At 43.4% G+C, this 16,187-nt stretch overlaps 1 protein-coding gene across 1 annotated transcript in view; it reads left to right on the top strand.

Moving 5' to 3' along the window:
• Positions 1-16,187, top strand: part of EVA1A (eva-1 homolog A, regulator of programmed cell death) — a 56,990-nt gene that overhangs the window by 27,192 nt on the left and 13,611 nt on the right. The window contains exon 2 of the mRNA XM_087436412.1: positions 12,588-12,761. Coding sequence (XP_087292538.1) covers positions 12,662-12,761 — 100 coding nt within the window. The 5' untranslated portion in view covers positions 12,588-12,661. The remainder of the gene's footprint in view (positions 1-12,587; positions 12,762-16,187) is intronic.

Raw genomic sequence — 16,187 nt, forward strand, 5'->3', positions numbered from 1 at the left:
CAACATTTTCTAGCTGGGCGATCTTGGGCTTCTTTACCTCTCTGTGCCTCAGTTTTCCCATCTGAAAAATGGGGATAACAACAGCACAGGGTTGTTACGAGGCTTAAATTAAATATTCTACATAAAGCATTCAGCAAATTGCCTGATTGCAGAGGAAGGCCTTGATAAATATGAGTTGTTAGTATAATTAGTTATTAAATTAGTACTCAGTAGTTCAAAGTTCAATTTAAATCATACCTCTCTACGAAGTCATTACGGGTCTTCCCCATTGGTCTTACATTATTGGAATTAACTACTCTTTCCCATCTGCACCTACACCACTTAACTTACATTGCTTTTATTCTTCATTCTGTTTGCCTTGTAGGTAGCTAGCTTGCAAATCTCTCTCACTGACCATGTTTGTTCATTTCTGGATTCACTCAATCAAAAGAAGCATTTACTATGAGTCACACAGTGGGCCACAGAGGTGACTAAGACATGGACCTGCCTTCAGGGAGTTCTCAGTCCTTGGTAGCAGCAGACTACTTTGCTAAATAAATGGTTCCGGTAAGACTTAATAAATATTTGTTGACTTAAGACAAGCAGGCACTACCTTGGAAGAGGAAGATAGGCTGTATCCAGCTTAAAAGGCATTGCAGTATGTTAAAGTTAGAAATTTTTGGTGAGCCATCCGTAGTACTGACCTCTGCCTAGCCCTAACTGAAGGCCGCAGACTTTGTGTTAGAGCTCTGCTGTAACAGCACGTTGGGGACCCCCGTGATCTGTGGCCACTATGTGAGTCCTGTCTGGGACCACACTAGGTCCAAGACCTGATTCTGTAACGCAGCTCTCATTTGCAATTCAAGGCAAAGCTCCTTATCTGGGTCTCAGGAATTATATAGGTGTCATTGGTGGTTCAGAAACTGTTCACTCTGTTTTATTTTTAAAAATTGTTTTAATGGATTTTGTTTTTTAGAGCAGTTTTAGGTTAACAGCAAAATTGGGTGGAAAGTATAGAGAGTTCCCATATAGCCCCTGCCCCTAAACATGCACAGACTCTCCCAATGTTATGTGCTGAGTTATGTCTCCCCCCTAAATTCATATGTTGAAGTCCCAGCTCCCACTACCTCAGAATGTAATCATATTTAGAAATCACATCTTTAAAGGGGTGATTAAGTTAAAATGAGGCTTTTAGGTGGGACCTCAATCCTATATGACTGTGTCCTTATAAGAAGAGGGAAAGACACCAGGGCTGCATGTGCACAGAGGGACAACCATGTGAAGAGGCAGCAAGTGGGTGGCCATCTGCAAACCGAGGGGAGGGACCTCAGAGGAAACCCTGCGAGCACCTGGAATATAAGTTTTTAACTCATTTGGGTAAATACCAAGGAGCACAACTGCTGGATCATATGGTGAGAGTATGTTTAGTTTTGTAAGAAACTGCCAAACTGTCTTCCAAAGTGGTTGTGGCATTTTGTGTGCCCATCAACAATGAAAGAGAGTTCCTGTTGCTTCACATCCTCGCTAGCATTTGGTGTTGTCAGTGTTCCGGATTTTGGCCATTCTAATAGGTGTGTAGTGTATCTCATTGTTCTTTTAATTTGCAGTTCCCTAGTGACATATGATGTGGAGCATGTTTTCATATGCTTATTTGCCATCTATACATCTTCTTTGGTGAGGGGTTTGTTCAGATATTTTGCCTGTTTTTTAGTCAGGTTGTTCATTTTCCTGTTGTTGAGTTTTAAGAGTTCTTTTTATATTTTGGATAATCATCTCTTGTCTTTTGCAAATATTTTCTCCCATTCTGCAGCTTACCTTCTCATTTTCTTGACAGTGTCTTTCATGGAGCAAAAGCTTTTCATTTTAATGAAGTCCATCTTATCAATTATTTCTTTCATAGATTGTACCTTTAGTGTTGTATCTGAAAAGTCATCGCCAAAACCAAGGTCATCTAGATATTCTCCTGTTGTCTTCTAGGAGTTTTATAGTTTTGTGTTTTACATAAATGTAAATGATCCATTTTGAGTTCTTTTTTGGTGAAAAATGTAAGTTTCGTTTCCAGATTCTTTTTTTTTTTTTTTTTTTTGCATGAGGATGTTCAGTTGTCCCAGTACAACTGGTTGAAAAGACTATCTTTTCTCCATTGTATCGCCATATTCATTTTGTTTTAAAGCCTGTTTCTGGCCACCTTAGCCCCACTCACTTAAGTCCTTGACTTCCATCTCTCTGACAAAATTCATTTTAAGAACTTACATGTCAGGCTCTGTGCTAGGCTGCACAGATGGAGAAGGATGGGACATGAGATCCCCAACAGCCAAGAGCTTGTAGTCTCCACTCTGGAGCTGTTGTTAGAAGTGCAGACCGATGGTTTCATCATGCCGCCTTACCAACAGATGCTTTGGTAGATGGGCTGGATGTGAAGCCAAATATTTGTGGGCCGAGGATTGAATGATGATAAAGAAATGGAGAGAGGAAGCGTAGGTTTCTACAAAGATGTTTGGTTGTAAAAGAAGGAGAGTGAGTGACAAGGACCCAGAGGGGAGGCTGAGCAAAGGGAAGGTCATTTAAGGATGGAAGCAATTAAGCAAGTTTATTGTAGATAAGGAGTAGATAAGACCAGGAGATTGAAAGAGAGAGATTACAAGAGTGATTGGGAAAGGATGAGAAAATGTTTGAGAAGGAGAGATAGATATACATACACATATGTATATATACACACATACATATATACATGTGTGCACACATACATGCATTTGTTTATGCATATACACATCTCTGAATATATATGTGTATACATGACATATGTACATATTATATATATATCACATTCACACACACACATGTAGAGAGAGAGAATTATACATGTGTATAATTTCTCTGTTTCTTTCCGTCTGTGTGTGTGTGTGTATTATCTATCTATCTAGCCATCCATCCATCCATCTTCCTATCTGCGTACCTTGCTATAGAGAGATTGAGATCAGTCAAAAAAGGGAAGATGAAAGAAGGAAAAATCATTGATGGAACGAAATCTAATAGGAAGAAGGAGGAAATGATTTGATCGAAAGCACAGGTAAAAACTGCCTTAGAGACAGGCGTGAGGAAGGTCAGGATGAGAAGGAAGAGAGGGGAGTCACTGTTCATGTAGGTTGGCCTCTATTCTCCCTGGGAAGATGGGAAGCGAGAGAGAGGTCAGGATGAAGATGGGAGCTGGAAGAGAGAGGTAGAGGTGTGGTGCACTTTCTCTTGGGCCTTCATTGTATGGGATCCTACGTGTCCCTTTTTACGTTTTGCAGAAGCACTCAGCCTGTGGGCGGGAAAGCAGGCAGCTGAGGGTTGGAGTGGTCTTGGGGTTGGGCCTGGGGGTGGTGGGAGGGCGACAGAAAGATCCAGGTAAGAGCCGAGTGAAATGTAGTTACAGTAGCCAGGCTGTGGAGAGAAAAGTGGATGTAAGTTGAGATTGATAAACAGGGGGAGCTGGAGAGTACAAGAAGCCAGAGGTCCCAGAGAGGTTGGGGAGTGGAGCACATTTACTTTGATTCCAAGGGTGAGAGAAGTAGAAGGATAGAAAGTTCTGGTTGGAGAGTGAGATTTCTGAGTGTGAGTCGTTCATCCAACTATCACTCAACATCAGCTCTGTGCACTTACTTTGGGAGGCTCTGGGAACAAAGAGAAGATTGAAGACGAGGTCCCCACCCTTGAGGAGTTCACAGCCCAGATTTCAGAGGTGGCGCCTTTCCAGGTGACGACAAGGTCCAGGATATGTCCCTGGAAATGGTTTGCTACAGGGGGTTGGAGGGAAAGGTTAGTGGAGCAAAGGAAGCCAAGCAGCTGGCAAGCCAGCATGTTGGATGTGTCATGCACAGGTGTTTATCAATCCTGCAGAGAAAATTGTGGTTTCTCTCTCCTCAGTAGTTGAGCAGGGCCATGTGTATCCTCTTCCCATCCTGTGATGTGAGAGCTATTTTTCCATTCAGACCTTTGTATCTCAGACTCTGTGTGACCACGCTGGGGTCAGTCCTTGGGTGGTTTTCATTAGCGAAGAGTAGAAGGTGAGTGGGTCTCAAAGACCTGCTTCACACTTTGGTGTGCGAGTCTCTGAAGAACTACCGATCCTGTGCTTCAAGTTTCCTTTTCTTTCTTGCCCTTAATTTCTTCACCAATAAAATAGAGATAGGAAGGTGCTGCAAATCTTTTGTGAGGCAGAGGCAGCTGGGATAACTATCTATAATGACGTAAATAAACAAGCGGAAGTCCGATGCTGCAGCAGTTGGCAGGAAGCAGTGTGGACAAACGAATGAGTGTGTACGCGTGGAACAGGGGATGCTCAGTGCTCCGGGAGCTCCGGGACTGATTTCATTCTTTCAATACACTTCTAAATGAAGCTTGTGACGTAAAGGACCATGTGGGACCCAGGCCTTTCAGAGGCCCCCACCGGCTTTCCTAGCTGAGTTGAACAGAGGCCTTGAGACTTCTGGATGGAAGGTATGGGCTTTGGGAATCCACATATCAGCATTTCCAGGTTTTTCTTGCCCACGCAGAGCTTCATTCATTTCATGGCGCATCTGGGCATTGCTATCTGGGAACTGAATTCCCTCCCTTCCTGTTCCAGAGAGGCTGGCCTGCAAACTTCACTGACGAGGGGCCACGCAACACATCCCACTAGCTGTTTTGTGGGTTTCGGCTGGCAGCAGAGGAGAGGAAGCATGTGTCTTTGATCTTTTACCCCGTGCTTCTCTTTCTGCTATGACCTTGGGAGGTTGGTTTCTCTGGTTGTCTGGTTCAAATTCCAGATTAAACTCTGGCAGTGGGCTTTATCCTCTCAGGGGATGCAATTCCATCTCTTCAGGGGTCCAAACAAATACCACCAGAGCTTAGCATGAACATGCTAAGCAGTTCATGATGATACCAGGTCTAATGCATGATGTAGTCTCCCAGGCACGTGATGGCTTTTTGATGTTTTCTGTGCTGTTTCTCTTTTTGTTTAGAGCCTGAGAAGTCAACTTGGGCCAACCAAGTTTCAAGACCTTTACTGCCTGATACCAACGTCATCAGGGATGAACTTTTCTTACCAGATATTTCTCTGTTCCTGACACACCTCTCCCCAGGTAGCTTAAGGGATAATGAGATTTTTTACCACCTCTGCATACTATGTAATGAGATAGTCATGTGCACAAGGGCTCACATGCCAGGGATACTCACTGCTGCTATGGAGATGTAAGATGAAATGTACCATCACCAGGCACATGTCATTTCACACATTTAGTGATTACACTCAATATACATGAGTGGACTCAAGGTTCCAGGGAATATGAATTTGCAGTGCTGGGAAGGAGGTTACCTCTAAAATGGAAGCCATGAAAATAGTAGACAATGCATGCAATTAACCGTCAGTCTAAGAGAGAGCGCTCATAAGACAGGTTGTCATCCTCATTGGGAGACCAGCGTGTGTTCAGGAAGACAAAATTCTGGGATGTAAGTAGTGGAAAGAAGCTGTTTCTTTCAACTGTGCTGCAATTTGTCAGTAATTAGGTGAAGGAGCTTTGGGTAACGGATGAAAGAAAGCAGTTGGAGAGTAAGGTTTGTGAGAATTGGTAGGTGCTCTCCAAAGAGAGTGTGCTTCGATGCTGGCTGACTGGCCGTAGAGTGTTCTCTAGACATGATTTTTCCCTAGAATGGTGTGGGGTTAATCCAATGGGTTATCACTGGGAGAAAGCCCTGGCTTTGAAAATACACGGGTCCTTAGGCGTAATCTATCCTTGCCAAGATAATCCCCAGGGTTGACTTGTCTAGAAGAGGACCTGATCTAGATCTTGTGCCAGCTGGCTCTCCAATTAGAATTAATAAACTGCTATTGGTGGATGATGTGTTCTCTTGAGGGCTTGGTTAATGTGAGTTGTTCTCCCAGAGCCCATTCAAATCTGGTCACTGGGAACATTGAGTTACTGGCCCAGGGCTTGGACCTGTAGCGTCCTGATCAAGGCTGCTGGGAGCTGCCAAGCGCCCCTCTCTCTGACACCTTTATGACTGTATTGGTGGTGTGCATGAGGTTCACAAACACTGAGAATTGCTTAGGCTGGTCAATGAAGTAATGATGTTTGTTCTAGAACAGGATTTCTTAACCTCAATACATTAACGTTTTGGGCCAGAAAGTTCTTTGTTGTGGGGGGTGCTATCCTGTGCATTGCAAGGTTTTAGCAGTATCCTTACCCCCACCCCCACTGCAGTTGTGACAGTGGAAAATGTCTCTAGACATTGACAAATGTCCCCTGGGGGCAAACTGCCCAAATTTGAGAATTGCTGTTTTAGGAGCTAGCCAGTGATCATGACTTCCTTGAAGAACAGAGCACAAATTTGCACTTGGAAGTGGATGAGAGCTTCATGCCCCTTATCTTTATAATGATAGGTGTATTAGTCAGGGTCCTCCAGAGAAACAGAACCAGTAGGAGGTGTATATATATATATATATACATATACATACATATATATATATATATTTATTTATTTGTTTATTTATATATAAAAGTAGATTTATTTTGAGGAATTGGCTCATGCCATTATGGAGGCTGAGAAGTCCCACGATCTGCCATTGCAAGCTGGAGCCCCAGGAAAGCCAGTGGTTTATTCAGTCCGAGTCTGAGGGCTTGAGAACCAAGAGAGCAGATGGTGTAAAGCCCAATCTGAGGGCCAGAGACAATGAGATGTGCTGAGATGTCCCAGCTCAAAGAGTGAAGCAGGAAAAAAGGGGCCAATTCCACAAATTCCTCCTTCCTCCACCACCTTTTGTTCTATGCAGGCCTTCAATGGATTGGATGATGCCCACTCCTATTGGGGAGGGCTGTCTCCTTCAGTGAGTCCACTGATTCAAATGCTAATCTCATCAGGAAACACCCTCACAGACACACCCAGAAATAATGTTTAATCTGGGCACCTCATGGCCAGTCAAGTTGATACATAAAGTTAACCATCACAGTGGGAGATGCAGAAATGTTTTAATTACAGGGCAAACCACCGGTGGAAAGTGTCCAGAGCTACCTGAAGCTGGTCCATCCCTATTAAGGGAGGGCTGAGGGTGAGGGTTTTGGGAGTAGACTTTGGCTCTGAGGTTCATCCCTTCTTTAACTTCTGCATCCCTGGTCTCCGTGGCAGCTGCCCTGAAAGAATCTCTGCCAAGTCCTGCCCTCAGTCTCGGTGTCCTCACTAAGGTGCTCTGTAACCACGTGGAGAACTGACTAACTGACTGTGGGGCAGTCCAGAGAGGACTCACTCTCCTCCCCTAGATCAGATTTGTAGAGTAGGCACTAAGGGCAGCTCCTGCTGGGCCTGTGCGGTTGTAGTACCTGAGTGCTCAGGCTGAGGGGGATCTCCGAGGTCAGGCAGAGCGCTTGGCAAACTCTACTGGGCATCCTGTAAAATGAGACTTTGATTCAGAGGGTCTGGGGTGGTGCCCAGGATTATGCAGATCTAACGAGCTCCCAAGTGATGTTGATGCTGCTGTTCCTTGAACCATACTTTGAATAGTAAGAATCCAGGTCAGAGGTCTGCAAACTGTGGCCTGTGGGCCACATTGGGTCTGCCACCTATTTTTGAAAATAAGTTTATTGGAACACAGCCACATTCGTTCATTTCTGTATTGTCTGTGGTGGCGTTCATACCACAATGGCAAAGTTGAGTGGTTGAGACAAGACTATATGGCCCGCAGAACCTGAAATATTGACTCTCTGGCCCTTTAGGGTAAAGGTGGACTCACCCCGTCTCTAGGCTGACTTGTGTCACATGGACCACCTAGGGTCTTCCTGGTTGCTCTTTAGGATGGGCCATCCAGAGGTGGTCTTTCTTCACCCTGCAATGCACAAGATAGGCCCCCCAACAACAAAGAACCTGCCTTCTTGACCTGCCTTCTTTGTCCCTCTTCCTCTTACCTCTGGCTCCTGCAACTCTCTCCATTAGCACCTGGGGCATGAGGAGACTTACAAGAAGAATTTTCGTGCCACAGTAAATCTTCCGCCTTGCATGTGGTCCTCTCAGAGTCCTGAGGAAGTGCTCTGCTTGGCACCCGACTCAGAGCCAGTCAGCCCTGGTATCCTTTTAGTCTTGAAGGTGGCTCACCTCAGACCTGTTCAGAGATACTCTCAGAGACTAATGTATACAAAGCTCATGCCTAATTGCTTTTTGTTTTTCAGCCAGCCAGCCAGCATTTACTGAGAACCTCCTTTCATCAGGTACCATGCTACATGCTTGGGTAACAAGCATTTATAAGATGCCTCTTCAGTCTAGGAGACAAACATGTAAACCAATGATTCTAATTACAATATCATAGGTGCAATATTAGAAGAGTATTTGGATACTTTGATACCTAAAGAGAAGGGTCTGGAGGATTTGGCGCTTCACTGCAGTAGACCTTTTTTAAAAAAAAATCATGCATTTTCATTAAATTTTACACAAACATATTTTTGCGTCTCTTAACGTCGTATGTTTTTCCTGTTAATCTATAAGTGTGACAGATTACAATTATTTACTACCAATATTTTATAACTGAGATAACATCTTTTACTTAAAATTAAACCATATTCATAGTGTGATATAAATCAGAATTTTGTAGACTTCACTTTTAATATTACTATAAGGTAATTCTGCTACCATTCCTGTTAACTTAAAACCAAAATTTGATTGCAGGATTCTTTAAATGAAGTAACTTTCAAAATTCACTGTTGTACCTCATTGATAACTTACTTTTATTATTATTAATTTTTAAAACTGTGGCAAAATACATATAACATAAAATTTGCCATCTTAACCATTTTTAAGTGTACAGGTCAGTGGCATTAAGTATATTTACATTGTTGTGCAACCATCACCATCATCCATCCCCAGAACACTTTCCTCTTGCAAAACTGAAACTTTGTACTCTGTACTCATTAAACAATAACTCCTCATTCCCCACTTCTCCCAGCCCCTGACAACCACTGTTCTACTTTCTGTCTCTATGAATCTGACTACTCTAGGTACTTAATATAAGTGGAATCAAGCACTATTTGTTTTTTTGTGACTGGCTTATTTCATTTAGCATAATGTCCTCAAGATTCATCTGTGTTTATAGCATGTGTCAGAATTTTATTCCTTTTTAAGGCTGTGAGTAATATCTGTGTATTATATACATTGCGTATATATACATTGTATGTATATACCACATTCTGTTTATCCATTCATCTATGGATGGAATACTTTTAATTGATTCTACCTTTAGGCTACTTGAATAATGCTGCATAATAATTGGTGTACAAATATCTGTTTGAGTCCCTGCTTTCAGTTCTTTTGGGTATATACCCAGAAGTGGAATTGCTGGATGATATGGTAATTCTATTTTTAATTTTTTGAGTAACTGCCATACGGTTTTCCGTAGCACCTCCACAATTTTGCCTTCCCACCAACAGTACAAAGTTTCCAATTTCTCCACATCCTCTTCAACACTTGTTATTTTCTGGGTTTTTTTTTTTTTTTTTTTTTTGTGAGGAAGATCAGCCCTGAGCTAACATCCATGCCAATCCTCCTCTTTTTGCTGAGGAAGACCGGCCCTGAGCTAACATCTATTGCCAATCCTCCTCCTTTTTTTTCCCTTTTTTCTCCCCAAAGCCCCAGTAGATAGTTGTGTGTCATAGTTGCACATCCTTCTAGTTGCTGTATGTGGGACGCGGCCTCAGCATGGCCGGACAAGCGGTGCTTCGGTGCGTGCCGGGATCCGAACCCGGGCCGCCAGTAGCGGAGCATGCGCACTTAGCCACTAAGCCATGGGGTCGGCCCCTATTTTCTGTTTCTTTGAAAGTAGGCATCCCTAATGGGTGTGAGGTGGTATCTCATTGTGTTTTTGATTTGCATTTCCCTAATGTTTAGTGATGTAGAACATCTTTTCATGTGCCTATTGATGACTTGTGTATCTTCTTTGGAGAAATGTCTATTCAAATCCTTTGCCCATTTTTCAATCAGGTTGTTTGTTTTTTGTTGTTGTTGAGTTGTAGGAGTTCTTTATATAATCTGGATATTAATCCCTCATCAAATATATGATTTGCAAATATTTTCTCCCATTCTATGGGAGTTGCCTTTTCACTCTGTTGATTGTGTCTTTTGATGCACAGAAGTTTTAAGTTTTGTTGTAGTCCAATTTATCTATTTTTACTTTTGTTACCAGTGCTTTTGGTGTCATATCCAAGAAATCATTGCCAAATCCAATGTCATGAAGCTTTTCCCCTATGTTTTCTTCTAAGAGTTTTATAGTTTTAGCTCTCTTGTTTAGGTCTTTGATCCATTTTTAGTTAATTTTTTAATATAGTGTAAGGCAAGTTCAACTTCATTCTTTTGCATGTGGGTATCCAGTTTTCTCAACACCATTTGTTGAAAAGACTATGTTTTTTCCCATTGAATGGTCTTGGCTCCCTTGTTGAAAATCATTTGACCATATATGAGAGGGTTTATTTCTGGGCTCTCTATTCTATTCCATTGGTCTATATCTCTATCTTTATGCCAGCAGCACACTGTTTTGATTACTGCAGCTTTGTAATAAGACTTGAAATCAGGAAGGGTGAGACTTTCAACTTTATTCTTTCTCAAGGTTGTTTTGGCTATTCAGGATTGCTTGAAATTCCATAGGAATTTTAGTATGGTTTTCTCTGTTTCCGAAAAAAAAGTCTTTGGGATTTTGAGACTGCCATAGAACGTTTTCATTCTCTCTTCAAGGAATCATTAGTCAGACAGCTAAGGGGAGGAGGGGCATCTTAAGCAAAAGGAAGAGCACAATCAAAAGCATGAGAAGATAAAAGCGCTTGGTGTATCTGAGGAACTAAAAGGGATCTAGTACTGTGGGAGCATTAGGCATGCTTTTGTGTCTCTGTGTATATGTGCGTGAGTGTAGACTCAGGTAGGAGATGAATTAGGAGCTAAGGTAGGGGTCAGGTATCATGGAAGTGGATGAATGTTGTGTTAAGAAGTTTAATAGGGATTAGTTGAAGGGTTGGGCTGTGGAGTGAAGTGATCATGTTTGTACTTTATAAAGATGACCCTGTTGGTGAGAGTAGGTGCTAGATTGAGCAGGAAGAAGGTGTTGGCAGAAGGAGCAGGTAGGAGACTGTTGCAAAACTTCCAGAAATGGAATGATGAGACTTGTGCTATGGTAGAATTAATGGGGATAGATAGGAGGGAATGGATCTGAAATAGCCTTGTCCCACTACTTACTCAGACATATTCCAGTGGCTCTACTCTCTTCCTGGGTCCTGAAGTCCTCATGCCTACAGAACACTCTCGGAACTCAGGGTAGTGGTTCTAACTATTCATCTGTATCATGCAGTTTTAGGAACTCAAATGGCTGCTAAGGGAGGCCCTGTGCTCTGGCTCAGAGGTACAGGGGTCCCTCAGCAGTAGCGAGCCCCTTCTCAGAGCCCCTGAAACTCCCACAGCCTGTTACTCTCGGGCCTCTGGCTACCCCAGGGACCTTGTGGTTGTTTCTATCTTACCTGTGGGTTAGTCTGTCTTTCTTTGCTTTAGTCTTGGTTGAGCCCACTGGAGTCCACCAGAGTGAGAGTTGTTTTTTCTTTTGTGACCCATTCCATTCACCTGTGGAGTTGCAGCTCTTCAGGCCTTCTAAATGTGTCCCATGTTTCCGACATCCATGACCCACCTGAGAACCTGTTTCTTCTCCAAGGACTGGAGCCTTCTGCTTCTCTAACTTTCCCCAACCCGACATCCTGCCACACCCTGTGACTCAGTACCCCATCCTCAGCTAGACCAGCATTGAATTGGAGTTGTCAGAGTCTTTGCTGCTCTCTCCCCTCCATCCTGAGGAGCTCTCTGTGAGGGCTTCCCTGAGTAAACTGGGTAATGATAATGCCAGGTCTGAGCCGCAGCAGCAGCTGGGGAGAGGACATGCTCCCCCAGCCAGAGGCCGAGCCACTGAACACTGAGATCCTAATGGGACACGCTGAACACTCTGACCCTGATGGGTCAGTTCCTCCCGTGGGCAGTCTGTGGCAGTGTTTGGTTGACCATCACAGTCACAGGTGAAGTCGTGGAGCTGGGGGCGGGGAGCGGGCTCAAGTTCCCAAGTTCTTGTGGGCATTTTACACCTGGAACCACTTTGGCAGCTGTAGAATAGCCAGTTCTGACCCATCGCCAAGGACAGGCATTTGGTGACCTGTGGGATGAGGCAAACTGATCAAAGTACACGGTGCTGTCAGTGGAGGAGACAGCAGAGACAGGAGACGAGTGGGCAGCAGCTTGGGGTTCCAATGCAGTGATTAAAGTGACTGTGGGCTGTGCCTCAAAGACGAACCAGGGAGAATGCAGTAAAAAGTGCCAGGGAAGGTGAGGGAGAAGTGTTCAAGTGGGGAGTTGGGAGGAGATGGGAAAGAGCAAGGAGAAAGGCCAGGAAAAACAGAGATTTAAGGAGCTGCCACTGCCTTGAAAGCCAAGAAGCTCACTAGAGCACAGAGGACAAGACCCCAGAGCCCGGGCTGGGGAGGCTGGCTGGCATTTAGGAGGCTGTTCTTGAGCCCAGGCTACCTGGAACATAGCCTCAGGAAAGCAGACTGTGTTCTCATCACTCACTTTGTGTTCCCAAACAGAAGAGAAGAGAGGGAGGGGCCACCTTGATCCAGCTGAAGCCATCTACGGGAAGCCTCCTCTGGATGTCGCATCGATGCTGACCGTCCACCAGGGCAGCATGGAGCCGGTGATCGCCGAGCACGGGGACATGGCTTTGCTCAGCAACATCCTGGCGGCCTATTCCTTTGTCTCAGGTAGTTGTCCTGTCTCGGCTGGGCCAGGGCTATCTCCTGCATGGCCGTCTCTGGCCTTACACTCAGGAGAGAAATGCTCTGTGACCATAGAGGGGCTCTGCTGTGCTGAGGTTTGAGACAACAAGTATTCTGGATTGAGAGTTAAGCTTGGCATTTTATACTTTGGCAAATGAGGGGTTCTGAGAGCTTTATCTTGCTGAAAATGTCTGGTTTTCTTTCCGGGCTTAAGTGAGTGAATGACGTAGCCTGGGGCTGTTGCCTGCTTCTGTCATGATGCATTTAAATACATGAAAATACACCTCAATAAACCTGAAATTAAAAAAAAATACATGAAAATTCTCAGTGGTTTGAATGACCAAACTGATTTTCCGATGCTTGAGTGAGTTTGTAATTTTTTGATAGTTTGCTTTTCTTGTTGTTTTGCCTAATGTCTCCGGATGTTATATAGAAAGGAAGGGACTGAAGTTCTGATTAGAATTCCTCTGGGCGAGGACTGGTTTTACTTTCTAATTCCCTAGCCAGGGTTGATATGTGGTGACCCAAGAGTTCAAATGCAAAACCTGACATTTCTATTTACAATGGCAAATGTGAGCCTGGGTTCAGGATAAAGGAGGCTCCTGGCTTCTCTTTGTCTGGATGACGTGCAGCCTGATTTTAGACAGGAGGACTTCTCAGGGCTTACCTGGCTGGCTCCTTTGTGGTTGGCAAGACGCAGCACGTAGTCTGCCCACGCCTCCAGTTCAGGGCTCTCCCTTCTTGGATCAGCAAAGCCCCAGGTCATCAGTCAACTCCTCGCCTCCCTAAGGAAGTCCAGTGCCTGAGCCTTCCTTACCCAGGCACCCACACGTCATAGGAATCTCAGCTTTGCTCTTTCTTGGAGGCTGTTCTGTGGAGAAAGGATATTGGAACTGGAAAAGAGATGTTTGAAGCTCTGGTATCATGATTCACAAGAAATTGAATGATGATCCCTTAACTCTATAGTGAAGACATCCCCCAAATGAAGTGGAGGGTGGTGTCAGGGAGGGTCTGGAGTTTTCAAGGCCTCAGAGGACACTTGCAAACCAAATGTTGCAAGACAATATCTCAGGTAAGAGCAAACAGGGTACTGGACTTTGGAGCTCTGCTCGGCGCAGGAGGTACCTGGCAGTTTTCCATTTCGGTCAGCATGACCCTGAGTTGTGATCATTGAACGTGGAAACTCACTAAACAGTCTGGTGTTTACTGTGTGTCTTGTGATCTTGTTAAGGCTGAAAGGGTGCATCACCCTGTTTTTCTCTCCCCTCCAACGTTTCTCCTTCCCACCCCATATTCCCATATTAAATATTGCTTGGGATGCAGGAAGACAATGCTTCTTTCAAGTAAGTATGGGCTGAGATAAAAAGAGAATTCAAGGAAATGGAAATAGAGTGGCTAAAATAGTAGAGTGTTGGATCCAGGAAACAAACTTGATGGCTGAAAATTGATACTGAGTGTGATGGGGAACACTCCCTGACTATATAGGAAATGAACACAAAAAAATTTAAAATTATGGGGGCTGGCCCGGTGGTGCAAGTGGTTGAGTGCGCACACTCTGCTGCGGTGGCCCGGGGTTCGCCAGTTCAGATCCCGGGCACGCACTGACGCACTGCTTGTCAAGCCATGCTGTGGTGGCGTCCCATATAAAGTGGAGGAAGATGGGCAGGATGTTAGCCCAGGGCTGGTCTTCCTCAGCAAAAAGAGGAGGATTGGCAGATGTTAGCACAGAACTGATCTCCTCACAAAAAAAAAAAAAAAAAAAATTAAAATTATGCAAGTAAATGTAACAGATAAAATAATCATTGCTTTAAAAGGAGAAAATAGAACAAATGGATTGGAAGCCATAATGAAAAGTATGATAGAAGAAAATTGTTGAAAATTTCCTGCTCTTGTAGCCCTCTCCTGTTCTCATTCAGCTGTGTCTGGTCTTCAATTCCATAACGGCCCCTGACCCCTCCTATTTTCTGGCAGCGCACCCGTTGCCTCTTATCTCGTCCATGTGGTCCATTATCTCAGCAACACACTTGCTGATACACACAACTTCTTTATTCTTTTGTCCAGCTTCTGATTAAGCCAACAGGCAAAATCCTAACTAAGCAAATCCTATTTTCTTCCCCTTCTCCCTCTGCACTCAAGTTACCAAAAGTTGCTACAACTTTGCAGATTGAAGCCGTTGGAAATTCATGGGTATCCAACCTCAGCTGAGCCTTTCAAATAGTGCTTCAGTCTTACTATTTGCTTTTGGAAACATCTTGTTCCCATTCTTCACAATAGCCATTTCAAACCTTGACGATTCCAATAACTTTAAATATCTGTTTATCAAAATGTACCCTAAAATTAAATGGCAAATGCACGCTAAGAAAAAAAAAATGTAGCATTAATGAAGAAGGCTTAAAGTTTATAATATATAAAGAGCTGTTACAAATCAATACAAGATAAGTGTCCCCAAAGAAAAGTGGGCAAAAGACAAGAATTAGCAGTTTTCCAAAAAAATTTTAAAAATACAAATCTCTGATAAAACATAAGCAGCTCAAATTCTAGCAACTAAATAAATGCAAAATGAAAGCAACGATGAGGTTAACGTTTTTATTTTACAAAATTCTCAAAGATTTTAGTACATGTGCTGCTGAATGAAGCAAGCACAAAATTCTTAAAGATTTAAGCAATTAAGTCTATAACTGTAGTTTTGGAGAAAGTGTGGGGAGATGAGTACTTGCATGTAGTACTGAAGGGATTGTAAACTGCTCTACCCTGTCAAGAGAATGATTTAGGAACATCTGTCAAAAGCCTTAAAAACACATATACCATTTAGCCAGCAATTCCATGTCTAGGAATTTATCCTAAGAAAATAATTAGGGATATGGGCAAAAACTTTACTATGAGAACAATTTATCTCAGAACTGTTTATAATAGTAAAAAGTCAGAAAAATGGGATGAATATTAATTGAAGTGGAAAGATGTTTATGATATGCTGTTAAATGAACAACAAACAGCAGTACAGCAAACAGAAGAACAAAAAACTGTACAGCAAATACAATATAATCCCATTTATGTGTGTATATTCATATGTATGTGTGTAACCACATTTTATTGCCAATTATATCTGGATGCTTGGGATTGTATGTGTCTTTTTTTTTTTTTTTTTAGCATAAAACAACAACCATTTTATTTGCTCTTGATTCAATGGGTCAGGAATTTGGGCAGATAACAGTGGGACATTTCATCTCTGCTTCATGTCTGTGGTCTCAGCTGGAATGGCTTGAATGGCCAGGTGCTGGCCGGGATGGGTAGGGCTCTCTCTTCTAATTCCCTCATCTCATTCTCCCTGAAGTGGGAGGATCAAAGATGGTCTCACTCACCTTTGTGGGGCCTTGTTGCTGACCGTCAACTGAGGCCATTCTCTCTACATGG

Source organism: Ceratotherium simum, chromosome 11, assembly GCF_057802395.1.
Source record: "Ceratotherium simum simum isolate JZ-2026a chromosome 11, ASM5780239v1, whole genome shotgun sequence".
In the NCBI taxonomy this organism is placed as follows: Eukaryota; Metazoa; Chordata; class Mammalia; order Perissodactyla; family Rhinocerotidae; genus Ceratotherium; species Ceratotherium simum.